At 36.0% G+C, this 15,723-nt stretch overlaps 1 protein-coding gene across 1 annotated transcript in view; it reads left to right on the forward strand.

Moving 5' to 3' along the window:
- LOC119805807 (probable ATP-dependent RNA helicase DDX60) overlaps positions 1–15,723 on the forward strand; it is a gene marked incomplete at its 3' end in the record, with an annotated part of 67,811 nt that overhangs the window by 28,680 nt on the left and 23,408 nt on the right. Inside the window, exons 13-19 of the mRNA XM_038317610.1 lie at positions 115–230; positions 1,518–1,678; positions 2,939–3,191; positions 6,109–6,275; positions 6,749–6,907; positions 8,681–8,830; positions 14,885–15,004. Coding sequence (XP_038173538.1) covers positions 115–230; positions 1,518–1,678; positions 2,939–3,191; positions 6,109–6,275; positions 6,749–6,907; positions 8,681–8,830; positions 14,885–15,004 — 1,126 coding nt within the window. The remainder of the gene's footprint in view (positions 1–114; positions 231–1,517; positions 1,679–2,938; positions 3,192–6,108; positions 6,276–6,748; positions 6,908–8,680; positions 8,831–14,884; positions 15,005–15,723) is intronic.

Below are 15,723 nucleotides of genomic sequence, written 5' to 3' on the forward strand. Positions count from 1 at the left end.
CACATGTTGTATCGCAGGAAGAGGAGAAGAAACTATGATTTTCAAAGTTATAAAATGTATTGTATTTGAAGGCCTGGTATTTGATATATGCTTGTATTTCTTTTTTTCTCCCAGTGATGACCCCATTGTTTCCTCGCTGGTTAAGCATAAGGAATTCGATGAGCTTGTGCACTGGCATTCCCACAGACCTCTCAGTGATGACTATGACAGGACTAAGGCCAATTTCAATGGTGAGCTTGCCGATTCTGCTAAACTAATTGAAATCTACATCACTCTGGCCTTTATTTCAAAGTATAAATCACATTATGAACTCAAATCAAAAGAACATTCAACAGGACATTCAGATGGGCAACAAGAAGAATGTTAACAGAGATTTCTCCCTGTGTTTCCTGGTGGTTTTTCATATGGAGGGTGTAGGTGTTTTAGGCAGAGGAGTGCATTTCTGATTTCTGTCTCCTGAGTTTGACACTGTGTTTAGGAAAGAAGGCTTGTAGTTTAAGAAATCTGGATGCCTTTGAAGTTTAATATACAGTGATGAAGCTCTCAGCTCTATGACTGTGTCCCAGGATGAGGGCCTTCCTTTTTCCTATCCAGTAATTCAAGGAACCAGAATATCTCAGATGGCTTTCTTCTTTACTTTCCCTACTGAAGCTCATTCATGGGGCACAAACAGGTAACACTTAGAGTCTGTCTCTAAAACAAAACAACCCTCCCCCCCAAAAAAAAACTGCCTGGAAGGAAGGGTACTCTTGGACCCTTACTCCTTACTGCTAATCCAGATGGATTCTGGAGCAGGGTCACCATTAGCTTCAGTTGTGTACCCAGTGGTGTGCTCCCAGGGCTCCATCAGTGGTTGTACAATGGACAAACCCAGAGTCCTAATTAAAGTTAATGGGTCAGAAATCAAAACAAAAATGCATGAGTTTGGGAGAAAGAATTTTATGGAGATGGGGGAATGACAGGATAAATTGAATATTAATGAGAATGGGGGTAAGTAATTAGAGTGCACTATATCCATTATCAAAGGACACATTTAATCGATAAAATTAAATAACATTCTTAGTATTTTCATTTGGAAACAGACTGTGAAAAATTTTCTCAAAAGTGTTTGAGCTGCGGGGAATTGTTGACCAGTAGTAGAACCCTTAATCTGCATGCATGAGATCCTAGGTTCAAATCCATAGGCAACATACATACATACATACATACATACAAATATACATACATACATACCATATATACATATATAGTTTCACACACACACACACACACACACACACACACATATATATATATATATGAAAAATTGCCACCTTTGTAGACATTTTGAAAGTTATTCTATAGATGGGATAGCCCTATTGAAGACGATTTTACATACATTCGTTGGGCAAACTGCTCAGACAAAATTGCTGTTGTATACTGAAAGAATAGCACCTGTTTATGGAGTGGTGTGGAGAGTTAGAGATGCTGCCAAGACTGCCTAATCATTTTACATTTTAAGTTTTTTTCTTCTTCAGAGCATACAAAAGACCCCCGTTATCTTAGAAGTGTGCAGAAATATCATGTTTTTCAACGATTTTATGGTAACTCATTAGAATCAGTCTCTTCTAAGCTCATCATAACTCAAGGTGCTAAGCCGAAGAAGGATTGCAGTAAGTCCAAAAGCACAAAAACACGTGTAAGTTTCCATAAATTCCATTATCATTAAAAGCTCTTGCTACTGTTCTTTTTTATTGATTTTATTGAGTTATAATTTTTCTCTGCTCCCCTCCCTTCAACCCTCTCCAATGGTCCCTATGCTCCCAGTTTACTCAGGGGAGCTATTCTTTATTAAATTGGTATTTCTCACCATTTTGGTGGCTTCTTTCCATGAGGTACCATCTTTTTCCTTATTTGGGTGTATTGAATGAGATGTCTCCCATAGTCTCAGCATTTGAGTGTTTGGCTCCCAGTTGGCAGCACTGTCTGGGGAGGCTCAGGAGGTTGGCCTTGTTGGAGGAAGTGTGTCACTGGAGGCCTGTTTGGAGAGCTTAAAGCCTTGCCATTCCTGCTTACAGTTTAAGACACAAACTTTCAGTTTCTTGCTACAGGTGCCATGCCTCTTTACTGCCATCAGCAGTTCTTAGCCCTCTGGAATCACAAGTTCAGATAAATTTTTTTCTTCTATAAATTTTCTTGGCCATGTCATTTGACTACAGCACAGAAAAGTAACACAAAGGACAATCATATTTATTATGATACCTGCTAGAAAGTCTAACTTCCATATAAATTATTACATATGATCCTCTATGCTATAACATATACCTATTTAGAGAATCAAATAAAGCATTAAGTCAATAAAGTTTTGGGTTAAATTTTTTCAATAATATTAAAATGTAGTTTATTAGCTAATAATAATCAGAATGTTTTTCACAAAATTCAGCAAAAATAAGCATACAACACATGGGTTTCTTTGCCTGACTTATACAGATTTTCTATGCTTTCTTCAAAGTATTTATATAACTAATGTTTTTACTTTTTTAAGGTATAAAGTTAAAGCTTCATGACAGAAACATCATGATCACATACGGAGTAGGAAGGTGACTTGGTAGGAAAGGTAACAGAATTGCAGTCCAGGAAAGAATAGCAGGTGTCACTGCATGGAGACCTAAATGAATCTTTGCAAGGTCTCTTTGATGTTATTACATTTACCATTTAATGTATAACACTACATAGAAATTTAGAAAATTATCTATTGCAAGTCTTTATATTCATTAATTTGAATTATTATGTTTTCAATCAACAGAGTCTTTATTTTTAAAAAAACATATTTTTATGACTATTCAAGTATGGGGTGATTGTCGAAATCATCTGAGCATACTTAAAATATTTCATGAAGAAATGTCAATCTGGAATAGTTCTTTCTTGTCACGAGTTGTGTTTCTTTCCATTTGGGCAGGAGACCAAGGCTGACATAATTGCTAGAGAGAATAAGAAGAGGTTAATTGCCAAGGAAGAACAAAAAGAAGAGGAAAAATGGAATACCCTGTCATCTTCTATTGAGAAGGAGATGAAAAGGAATTTAAGTTCTGGAATGAAGAAGTTGGAAGAGTTTTTGAAATCATGTAAAAGTAACTCAGTAAAAGTTCAGGCTGAAAAAGTTGGGTTAATGGCTTGCTTGACAGCATGGAAGAAGCACTGCCGAGCTGAAGGTGTGTGGGGTGTTATTCAGGTGGCTTACCTTGATGAGCTAGAGAGTCCAAAGAGATGTGATGACGGTGCCTTGTCACCTGCTAACTAGAATTTGTATAGTAAGACTCAAAAAGGCTTCTCTCCTCTGTTTTTATCAATGAGCAATGGCATCTCAGAGAGGTGGCCAACAGCAAAGACAAAGCACATTCATAAGCACAATTGGAGATAGCTTTAAACTAACTGCAGACCAGATAGAGAGCATTGTTAGCAGAACCAATAACAGGTGAGACACAGCAAGAACCCATCATTTGTTTTTCAGTTTCGAAGGATAAACATTTTCTTTCTGGATAAGTTGGTGTTGATGCTTGCCTACTAACTTAGTTTCTCCTTACTTGTTGTGATATAAAAATACTTTCATAAAAGCAACTTAATGATGAAAGAGTTTATTCTATCTAATAGCTCAGGGGTACAGTTCATTGTTGTGGAGGGCATATCAAACTAGGAGGAGCTTGAAGCAGCTGGTCACATCATATTTACAATAGGAAGGCAGAGATGGATGAATAAACACATGCTTATCTCTTTTATGTAGTTCAAAATTCATGCAGAAGACTAGGTTTTACTCAGAGTTCATATGGGTGTTCTTGTATCCATTAGCCTAATAGAGATAATCCCTTACAAACATGTTCAGAGGCCTGTCCTCCAGGTGATTGATTATAAATCCTGTAAAATTTGCAATCAACACCAACCAAACAGACTTCAACACTGATCACCCCTACCATACAGACATCTTCCAAAGTCACTGAGGTAATTCTTTGTATCCTCCTTTACATTTCTATGGAAGGACATAGGATAAAAAACAAAAGAGAGAGAATGGGGAGGTTAAGGATAAAATAGGACTGAATAGGTAAAGATGTGTAAATTGGTTAGAGGCATAGTACATACCTTAGCATGTATTTATCTTTCTTTCAAACCAAGACACTGAATAAGGAGTTGAAGCTGGATGCTATTGCTAGAGATCATAATTTAGAGTGACTTAAAATATAGTGCTTATTCCATTCAGAGATTGGTTGTAGGTGCTGCAGACTGATAGCAGAGTCCCTGCTGGGATTTCTGGATTCTTCTGTCCAGCAACAAGAAATTGGGCAGGACCCATGGTAGAAACAGAGGCAGTCTCTTAAGGAACAAAGATGATCTTTCCAGGAAATGTCAGAAGTTCAATGTCCTTGTGACCATGCCCAGAGTTGTGACCTTCTATAAGTCATTCACATAACTCTGGCTTACTCTCTATTTGCACACTGAACTGTTTTCAGATTTATTATTTATCTGCGTGTGTGTATGTGCCTGTGTTGAGTGTCGACAGATGCAGAAAAAGGTGTCAGATTCCCTGAAGCAGGAGTTACAGGTTGTTGTGAGGCTTCTGGTGTTATTTTTGGGAATCCAGCTCTGTAAGAGTGGTGACAACTGTCACCACTAAAGAATCTCTCCAGTTCCTTCTTTCACCTTTAATGTACTTTCCTGGCCACCAAGATCTTATTCTCAGATATCCTTAGTCAAAACTTAGTCACAGGCAACTTTAATCACAAGGAGGACAAGGAAACACATACTTTTACCTCGGTATGTAGAATTCCCAATACCATGTAGACATAAATAATAAATCTTTGTAAGTACGTGGTGGATAGAGAAATCAAGAGTAGAAACAGCTACAAGTGCCCTTCTCCTTGTTTTTCATACAACAAGAATTTACTTATCCTCCAAATTCAGTTCATAAAATATATTTGCATACAGCCTCTTTTAGCAAACAGATTCACATAATGTCTGTAGCTTCTAATGCTCAGTGTGGGCCAATCATTTGTCACATATTATGTAAGTGAACTGAATGTTCCTGGAGGGTAAGACCTCTATTTCATTTACTTGGCATCCTCTTGTATAATAGCTTTCAATATGTGATTGGTAGCACTTGTTTAATAGGTCAGAGTGTGCACCAACTAAAAGAAAGGTGGAACTAAAGCAGAAGCAAGAGTGAAGATGTGAGCAGAGGAGAGAAACATTGTGTGTGATACTAGAGAAGTGGAGGGATTGTCTGGGTCTGATAGTTGGAAGAGATGGATTGCACTGAGTGAACAGATTCAGTGCTTACATCCAGTAGCTCTCTGTGAACAATAGGGCTAAGTGAATGTTGCTAAGATTATAATCTTTTTTTATTGTTCCCATAAGATTTATTTTCAGCAAGTCACTAATCCTAATATATTACAATTTTCTTTTTTTTTTTGTCAGACAGTGATAGCACATGCCTTTAATCCCAGCACTGTAGTGGCAAAAGATATTTGTGAGTTCGAGACCAGCATAGGTTACAGAGTGTGTTTCAGAACAGGATCCAAAGCTACAGAGAGAAACCCTGTTTTGAAAATGAAAACAAACAAACAAACAAACAAAAAACTTAGAAAAAAATGGTGTAGAAAGAGTTGTGCAAGTGGAATGCCAATGCACTGAGAAGTAATTATGATTGGTTCCACAAACCAAAAGAGACTCACTTTTCTAAAATGTTCTCCATTCTACCTAAATGTGTTTCACAGTTAATATCTTAAATTCTGATTATTGTTTTTTTTTAAAAAATAGGCATTGATTTTGTGTATATATTTTGATTTACATCTTATATTTAAAATCATGCAATTAATTTTTTAACAAAGGGGACACAGGAATATGAGACAGAGAAAAGCTTTATAATTCACCACCAGATTCTATAAACTTCAACTGAATATTTTAATTATGAATTGTAAGATTTTTATCTAGTCCTTTCTGTTCTCAAACATCTGTTAATGCTGAGTAAGATAGTTTCATAAACAGTACTGAATAGGCTAGATGATTGCTCGTCGTTAATAAACATTTATTACTTTGATAACTTTTATAACAATTTTATTATTTGCATTTTGTACAAAGGTGAAACAACAAAAGACTTTAGCATAGCTGTCGATATGATGAAGAGAATTCACTCCTTGTTGGACAAACACTCTGAACTTCTGCAAGAAACAGATCGGAAACTCATAGCCAGATGTCTTACGTGTTTAGGATTTGATGAACTAGCAAATTCTTTGTATCCAACTCAGGTAACATATTGTAAAAGCTTCATTTTTACACAGCCGTAATTTGCTATACATAAAGCATCCTTCAAATACAGTGATCGTTTTTATGTTCATTACAATCTTGATTAATCCAACTACTAAATATGAATTACTTAAGAATTAGAAATTTTTATACTAATTGACTATCCCACTAAATGTCAAATAATTTCTGCAGACTTTTAAAACTAGCACAATACTTAATTCTGACAAAACAGCTCCTATCTATAATGGTGATGATGTAAATATGTCAGGCTGTAGCTACAAATATTAGAGTAAGCATTTGAAAATCTTGACATCTACTGATTTACTTGTATTTCAAAAAATTGGCAATGCCCTCAAGATGTTTAAAGAGTGATTAAAATTGTTTTCATATAGAAGAAACTCAGTCATAAACATTTCAATATTTAAATCATGGTATAACTTAATTGCTTTCAAAATAATCTTTTAAAACATTACAGGATGAAGCAGATGACATAAAAATGAAAAAAAGGAGTAAATATTCAGTTGGAATTGGGCCAGCTAGGTTCCAACTACAATATATGGGTCACCATTTGATAAGAGAAGAAAGAAAAGATCCAGACCCCAGAGTCCAAGATTTTGTTCCCGATACATGGCAGGTAAAATATGAATAAAATATTATTATATTTTGTGATAATGTGTGCATTGTAGAATTTTATGTATCATGGAATTTTTTATTTCTCTAGCCTCCTCTCTCTCTGTTTCTCTCTCTCTTTCTCTCTCTCTGTCTCTGTCTTTTTCTCTCTTTCTCTCTCTCTCTCTGTGTTTGTGTATGTGTGTGTGTGTTAGCATTTGTATTAGTCATGGACTTCATAATATTGAATTATTTCATTTAAAAGTTATTTCAGTTAAAGTTCCTTGTTATTTAAAATGTCTCAGATGGACTAATATTTTTATTTAAAGAAATTAAAATTTTCATTTACTATGCAGACCATTTCCTTGGTAAGGTGTTGGATGAATTCACATGCATAGAGTCAAAGCTTAATGATGTCTGTGTTATACAGCTATTATCATTCTGTACAACAGTCCAGGTTTTCTGTCAATAGAATTTCATATGTAAACAATATAAATACTCATGAAGAAGTTTGTGTAGTTCAAAGAGTGGGTAAATTACTTATATATTTACTACCATTCTAACTATATGTCTGTAAACACACATAAGTATTGATAGCTACAAAATTTGGAAGTAACTGCTTCTGCACACATTGATATATATGTATCATATATATATCATATATATATGATAACTTGAGTATTTTTTACTTATCCAAATGCAGTTTTGTAGGTTCAATCTGACTAGCTGTTTCAGTCAGTTCAGATTTTGTAAGTCATTTTTCATTAATGTAATGAAAAACATGAGACACCCTAGCTTTAAGGTAAAGATACTTAGATGACTCCATGAGCCTAGCTTCCAGTGCCAGCTTGTGAACAGAATGGCATCACATTGGGGTGGATCAGCTTGTGTGAGGAAGCATAAGACTGAAGGCAAGAATCAGAGAAAGCTAGTTGGGCTGAGACCTTGTATATCAAAATTCTGATTTTTCCATGAACAGGAGACCAATGTCTTATTTCAGTGTAGGCTAAAGGCAGAAAAATTTATTCCTATTTACCATACACCTTCTAATTCTTTCATGCCCTTTTCATTCTGACCTGTGGCATGTGGGGAGGATTAGATTCACAGAATGGCAGGTTGTCATTTGAAAGTACTTTCTGTCTTCTGTCCTTCACATAGGTTTTTCATTCTTTTGACTACTCATCATCTTGATAAATGAAATAATAGAATGCAAAGATGATGCTCCCAAATAGTCACCCTTCAAGGGTAAGCAGCAAAATGAAGAATCCTTGCTATTTCTGTGCTTCAACCATTTGCTTACTGCCATAAAAAATGTGTGTTGATTGGTTCCAACAACTGTACTTCTGTACAAAACATTAAAAACAAACTTGCTAATAGTGAGATCTTATTCTGATGTTATTTTTGAGTGAGTTTTCTTTTTATACAAAAGAGCATGTTTTATTATGTTTTTTTGTCCATGTATGTTTTGTACTTTGATCACATTTCTGTCAATATACCTTGCTTCTCTGCCTTCCTCATTGGCTCCTTCTTTGTCCTGAATAGTCTCTCTTTCCTGTGCAGCTCTTTTTAGTTTTTCTACTCCATTTTCACATGTAAGATTCATCTCTCAGCTGCTTAAAAGCAAACGAATTGCATCATTTGAAAGAATAAGCCATCTATTAGAGTTCACTTTTAGATTTTCTGTGTGTCTGCAGCTCTCCATCACTGAGGTTCAGAAAAATCAGAATGGTAAAGGAATGATCTATTTGGGTAGCATATGACTTGTTTGATTGATGTAAATCATGCTCTGACCCTGCAGCGGGAGCTCCTGGATGTAGTGGATAACTATGAGTCTGCAGTGATTGTTGCCCCAACCTCCTCTGGCAAAACCTATGCTTCCTACTACTGCATGGAGAAGGTGCTGAAGGAGAGTGACGAAGGCGTGGTTGTGTATGTTTCACCCACAAAGGTAGGGATCCAGGGCTTGTAATATTTTTCTTCATTCCAAATCTTACTCAAATATTAGATGGGGATATGTGGTTTATCTATTTCCATTTTTTTATTTTCACTAGATAAAAACATACAGAATAATGGGCTTCATAACAGAATTTTCATGCATAATTTTTGACCCTCCTTCACCATTACCTCTCCCATGATATAACCCCCTCCACTACTCCCCTTTGTTCTCATGTAGCCCCCATTCCACTTTAAAGTCACATATATTCTATTATGACCTATATCCTTCTCATGATTCTCTTAATGTCCTATACCCACTCTCTTCCACATTATATATATATATATATATATATATATATATATATATATTTATTTAAATTAAAAATAAATTTTATGATTCAAATATAAGAGAAAATATGTGATATTTGTCTTTCTGAGCCTGTGTTATTTTGCTTAATATAATAATACCCAGCTCTATCCATTTTCTATAATTTCATTTTTGTGTCTGTTTGAATAGAATTGTAAATTTATACAACATTTTTTCTATTAGTTTGCTGATGGACATCAAGGTTGCTTCTGTTTCCTAGCTATTGGAATAGGGGAAGTATGAACATGGATGTGCACATACCTCTTTAGTAAGACTGGAAGACTTTTGGGTATATACCCAGGAAGGAGTGATGTAGCTAGGTCATGAGGTAGTTTCATTATTCCTGCTTTGTGAAACCTCATTAATGATTTTTTTTTAAATCATCAACTTCAATTTATTTACAACAGTTTTGTAGGAAGGTCTTAGATCACCAAACTTCTTTTTTGATAAATGAATTGATATATATATATATATATATATATATATATATATATATATATAATTTGAACATATGCATAAATATATTTGACACAATTAGCATATATTAAACATATAATATATAAATATATAATTTATATGAATACTAAAGATACAAATTATATATGTGATATGCGTATTTATACCATCCACATCTGGTATTTCTTCTTTGTTAATTTATTAAAATTTTGTTAAAAATTTCCACTTCTTCCCCTCCTCCCATTTACCACCCAACACCCCCTCCCCCTCCCTCTCCAGTCCAAAGAGCAGTCAGGGTTCCCTGTCCTGTGGGAAATCCAAGGTCCTCCCCCGCTCCATTCAGGTCTAGGAAGGTGAGCATCCAAATAAACTAGGCTCCCACAAAGCCAGTACATGCAGCAGGATCAAAACCCAGCGCCATTGTCCTTGGCTTCTCAGTCAGCCCTCATTGACTGCCACGTTCAGAGAGTCTGGTTTGATCACATGTTCCATTAGTCCCAGTCGAGCTGGCCTTGGTGAGCTCCCATTAGATTAGCCCCACTGTCTCAGTGGGTGGGCACAGCCCCCGTGGTCCTGACTTCCCTGCTCTCCTTCTCGCTCCTTCTGCTCCTCATTTGGACTTTGGGGGCTCAGTCCAGTGCTCCAATGTGGGGCTCTGTCCCTATTTCCATCTGTCGCCAGATGAAGGTTCTATGGTGACATGCAAGATATTCATCAGTATGGCTATAGGATAGGGCCATTTCAGGCTCCCTCACCTCAGCTGTCCAAGGAACTAGCTGGGGACTTCTCCTTGGAGACCTGGGAACCCTTCTAGAGTCAAGTCTCTTGCCAATCCTAAAATGGCTCCCTTCATTAAGATATATACTTCCCTGCTCCTGTATCCACCCTTCCTCCATTCCAACCACCCCATTCCCCCAAGCTCTCCCCATCCTCCCCTTTTCCCTTTTCTTTCCCCATATCCCCTTACCCCCCCCCACACACACACACACCGAGCTCCCAATTTTTGCCTGGCAATCTTGTCTACATCCATTATCCAGGAGGATAACTATGTTTTTCTTCAGGTTCACCTTCTTATTTAGCTTCTCTAGGATCACGAATTATGGGCTCCTTTATTTATGGCTAGAATCCACTTATGAGTGAGTACATACCATATTCATCTTTTTGGGTCTGGGTTACCTCACTCAGGATAGTGTTTTCTATTTCCATCCATGTGCATGCAAAATTCAAGATGTCATTGTTTTTTACCCCTGAGTAGTACTCTAGTGCATATATATTCCACACTTTCTTTATGAAGTTTCAAGAAGCATACAGAACACCTAATAAACTAGATCAAAAAAAATCCCCTCCCCATATAATATTCAAAACACAACACATACAGAATAAAGATAGAATATTAAGACCTGCAAAGGAAAAATGTCAAGTAACTTATAATGGTAAACTGATCAGACTTATACCTGACTTCTCTATGGCAACCATAAAAGCCAGACGGTCTTGGATAGATGTGCTGCAGAAACTAAGGGACCATGGATGCAAGCCCAGACTGCTATACCCAGCCAAGCTTTCATTCACCATCAATGGAAAAAACAAAATATTCCAGGATAAAAACAAATTTAAACAATACATACCCACAAATCCAGCCTTACAGAAAGTAATAGAAGAAAAATCACAAACCAAGGAATTTAACAATTCCCACAATAACTCAGACATCTGGCGACCCTTCACCAGCACAACTCAAAGAAGGGAAACATATAAACTCTACCACCAAAAAAGAAAAAGAAAACAGAGTTAACAACCGCTGGCCATTAATATAACTTAATATCAATGGACTCAATTCACCTATAAAAGGCACAAGCTAAGAGATTGGATACGAAAACAGGATCCAACATTCTGCTGTTTACAAGAAAGACACCTCAACCACAAAGACAGACATCTACTCAGAGTAAAGGGTTGGGAAAAGGTTTTTCAATCAAAGGGACCTAAGAAACAAGCGGGTGTGGCTATACTAATTTCTAACAAAATTGACTTCAAACTAAAATCAATCAGAAGAGATAGAGATGGACACTTTATACTCATAACAGGAACAATCCATCAGGATGAAGTCTCAATATATATGCCCCTAATATAAAAGCACCCACTTATGTGAAAGAAACATTACTAGAACTCAAGGTAGATATCAAACCCCACACACTAATAGTAGGAGACTTCAACACTCCTCTCTCACCAATGGACTGATCAATCAAACAGAAATCTAACAGAGAAATAAGAGAATTAATGGAGGTAATGAATCAAATGGACTTAACAGACATCTATAGAACATTCCATCCAAATAGGAAAGAATATACCTTCTTCTCAGCATCTCATGGAACCTTCTCGAAAATTGACCACATACTCAGTAACAGAGCAAACTTCCACAGATATAAAAAAAAATATTAGTAACCACCTCTGTCTTATATGATCACCATGGAATAAAGTTAGAATTTAACAATAATTCTACCCCCAGAAAGCCTACAAATTTATGAAAGCTGAACAGTCAAGCTGACCCCTGGGTCAGGGAAGAAATAGAAAGAAATTAAAGTCTTCCTTGAATTCAATGAAAATAAAGACACAACATACCCAAACCTATGGGACACTATGAAAGAGGTGCTAAGAGAAAAGTTCATAGCTCTAAGTACCTACATTAAAAAAAATGAAGAAAGCTCACATTGGAGACTTAACAGCACAGCTGAAAGCTCTAGAAAAAAAAAGAATCAGACTCATCCAGGTGGAGTAGAAGACTGGAAATAATCAAACTGAGGGCTAAAATCAACAAAATAGAAACACAGAAAACAATCCAAAGAATCACGAAACAAAGAGCTGGTTCTTTGAGAAGGTCAACAAGATTGACAAACCTTTATCCAAACTAATCAAAAGGCAGAGAGAGAACACGCAAGTTAATAAGATCAGAAATGAAAAGGGGACATAACAACAGACACTGAGGAAATTCAGAGAATCATTAGGTCTTACTACAAATATTTATATGCCACAAAGTTGGAAAATGTAAAAGAAATGCACTTGTTTTTAGATAAGTACAATTTACCAAAATTAAATCAAGACCAGGTGAACAATTTAAATAGACCTATAACTCAGTAATGATTTCTATAATGGGTATACCAGATTATACTCTTACCAGTAGTGTTAAGGATTCACCTTTCCAATATTTTCCCCCAACTGTCAACATTTGTTTTCTTACTTTAACCATTTTAATTGGAGTGAGATGGAATCTCAAATCCTTCTCAAGATACCTGTTGTTATTCAGTGAGTTTCTTCTATACTGAGAAGTAGTAGAATTTTTAGATGTACATTTTATATATTTGAATATTTTGACTTCTAAATACCAATGATTTGGACAGTATTATTTTGTATGACTTTTGGTCTGTCATGTTTCTGTATTCATGATGTACTTAATGACACATTTGCCTACATTTTTTCTTTTTCTTCTCTTTTTACTTTGTTTGTTTATTTTGTGCATCTTTTATGTAATGTATTTTGATCCCATTCATTTCCCTGTCTCTTCACATCTGCCCTCCACACCTAAACACCCTCCCAAATAAAACAAAATTTAAGAGAAAAAGGAAAAAAAGGTAAAAATTAGGAATCTCATCATGGAAGCTGCCGTGTGACACAGTGAGTCACGCAGTAACCCTTTGCCTATAGATCTTTACTTTCAAGTGTTCATTGCAAAGAGTCATTGGTTGGTTCAAGGCCTCTGGCTTCTTTTACACTATAGATGCTCGGCCCTCACTAGGACACTTCTCGGATATTCTGTTGTTGCTCTGTGTTGTGGAGATCCTGCATCTTTGGTCTGTGAATGGATCAGGTCCCTTCACATGCTACAGCAGATCATAGATGAGGTAGATGTTGGGGTGGCCCAAAGAATAACCCTAGTTATATTTGGGTTATATTTAGGAAGTGGTCTCCTGTGCTAATGCGTTCAAGTGTACTTCCCACTTTCTCTTCTATGAAGTTCAGTGTAGTTGTTTTTATGTTGAGGTCTTTGATCCATTTGGACTTCTGTTTGTGCGTGACAATAGCTATGGATCTATTTTTATTCTTCTACATGTTGATATCCAATTATAGCAGCACGATTTGTTGAATATGCTTTCTTTTTAAAATTTTATATATTTTGTTTCTTTGTCAAAAATCAGGTGTTCATAGGTGTGTGGATTGTTATCCGGGCCTTTGATTTAGTTGCATTAGTCCTTCTGTCTGTTTTTATGCCATGCCAACACCAGGCTCCAGGCTGTTTTCAGTACTGTAGCTCTGTAGTAGAGTTTGAAGTCAGAGATTGTGATGCCTCCAGAAATTCCTTTATTGTACAGGATTGTTTTGGTTATCCTGGTTTTTTTTTTGTTTTTTTTTTTTTTTTTTTTTTTTTTTTTTTTTTTTTTCTTCCATTTGAAGTTGAGTATTGTTATTTAGGGGTCTGTGAAGAATTTTTCAGAGATTTTGATGGGTTTTGCATTGAATCTGTAGATTGCTTTTGGTAAGATTGTCAGGGCTAGTTCTTAATCTTGCCTCAGACATTGATAGTTGGGGGTGGGGTGGGAAGGAGGGAACCTCTCCTTTTCTCATGCCTTCATAGGAGAGGTGAGTGATGGGAACAGCTGTCCCTTGCACACTACTTCAGAGCTGGCTAACCCACACTTGTGACAACAGATGTGTTGCCCAGGCAACACGACCTGCTCTCCCCAGTTTTAGCTGGTGGGGATCAGACAGAGACAGTTCTCTGTTTCTATGACTTCAAGGCCTGCTGTTCCCTCTGCCTCAGGTGTTGATGGGGGATGGGGTGGAGGGGTTGAGGGTAGAGGAGAGGTGGATATCCATTTGCCTACTTTTTATAATGGAGAAGTTGTACTAATTCATCAGATTTTGTGTAATGAATAATACATCTATTTCTGAACCACAATGAAATATACCTTCATGGATCAGGCTTTTACCTTAGCTTATTGTAGTTGTCATTCTAATGATAATATTAAATTTTTTGTGTAATTAAGACTATCCACACTTTCATTTGGGGGTGGTCTTCATTAGGTGTTCCTTTACTGTGATAAAATGCCATGACAAAAGAAACTTTGGAAGAAAGGGGTTTATTAAGTTTTCTGAATTCACAGCAGAATATAGTTTTGAACATCTCCATCATTCCATTAATTTTTGCTGATGTACACTTTATTATGTAACTAATCCATCTGTTTTTCTGTCAATCAGGCACTTGTTAATCAAGTGGCAGCAACTGTGCAAAATCGTTACACCAAAATTCTGCCAGCTGGTCAAGTTGTGTGTGGCGTTTTCACTAGGGATTATCGTCATGATGCCCTGAACTGCCAGGTTTGCCATACTACTAAATAAACTTGATATCAGCTGATATAATAATGTTGTATTTTTTTACTAGAAATCTAATGAAAGAATTTGTGAAGAACAAAACTGCTTCAGTGAAAATATAAATTTGATTACATGCTAAATAATGTAAAAAAACTCATTTTCTTTAAAGATGTTTCATTTTGATTTAAGATTTTAGTTTATAGTTCATTATCATGTTGTTTTACAATGAGATTCAAAAGGTTTCAAAGATCTTAACAAACTATGGAAACTTAATGGACAGCAAAGTATTATCATAATTACTTTCTCTTGTTAAAGATACTTGTTTTAGCTAAAAGTGCTGTGTTGTAATTAATGAATGTGTTGTTATTGAAGTTATAGTTTTCTTATTGAATTTTCAGATCAATAATTAGGATGAAATGAAAGATAAGACATGTTTATAGAACATTATATTGAAGATTTGGCAATGTGTTTTTGGAATTGCCTTTCAAAAAAATACCTTCCAACATAAATTCTTTGTTAGTGTTAGATTTGAAAAGAATCAAAATAGGGAAAATAATTAAGCTGTGTGGTGGTTGTATACACCTTTAATCTCAGAGCGTGGGAGGCAGAGGCGGGTGGATCTCAGTGAGTTTGCAGACAGCCTGGTCTACAAAGTGAGTTCCACAACAGTCAGAAACCTTGTTTTGAAAAACAAAACCAAAAAGAATGTTAAAATTAATGATTTT

The sequence above is a fragment of the Arvicola amphibius genome, unplaced genomic scaffold, assembly GCF_903992535.2.
Source record: "Arvicola amphibius unplaced genomic scaffold, mArvAmp1.2, whole genome shotgun sequence".
Taxonomy (NCBI): Eukaryota; Metazoa; Chordata; class Mammalia; order Rodentia; family Cricetidae; genus Arvicola; species Arvicola amphibius.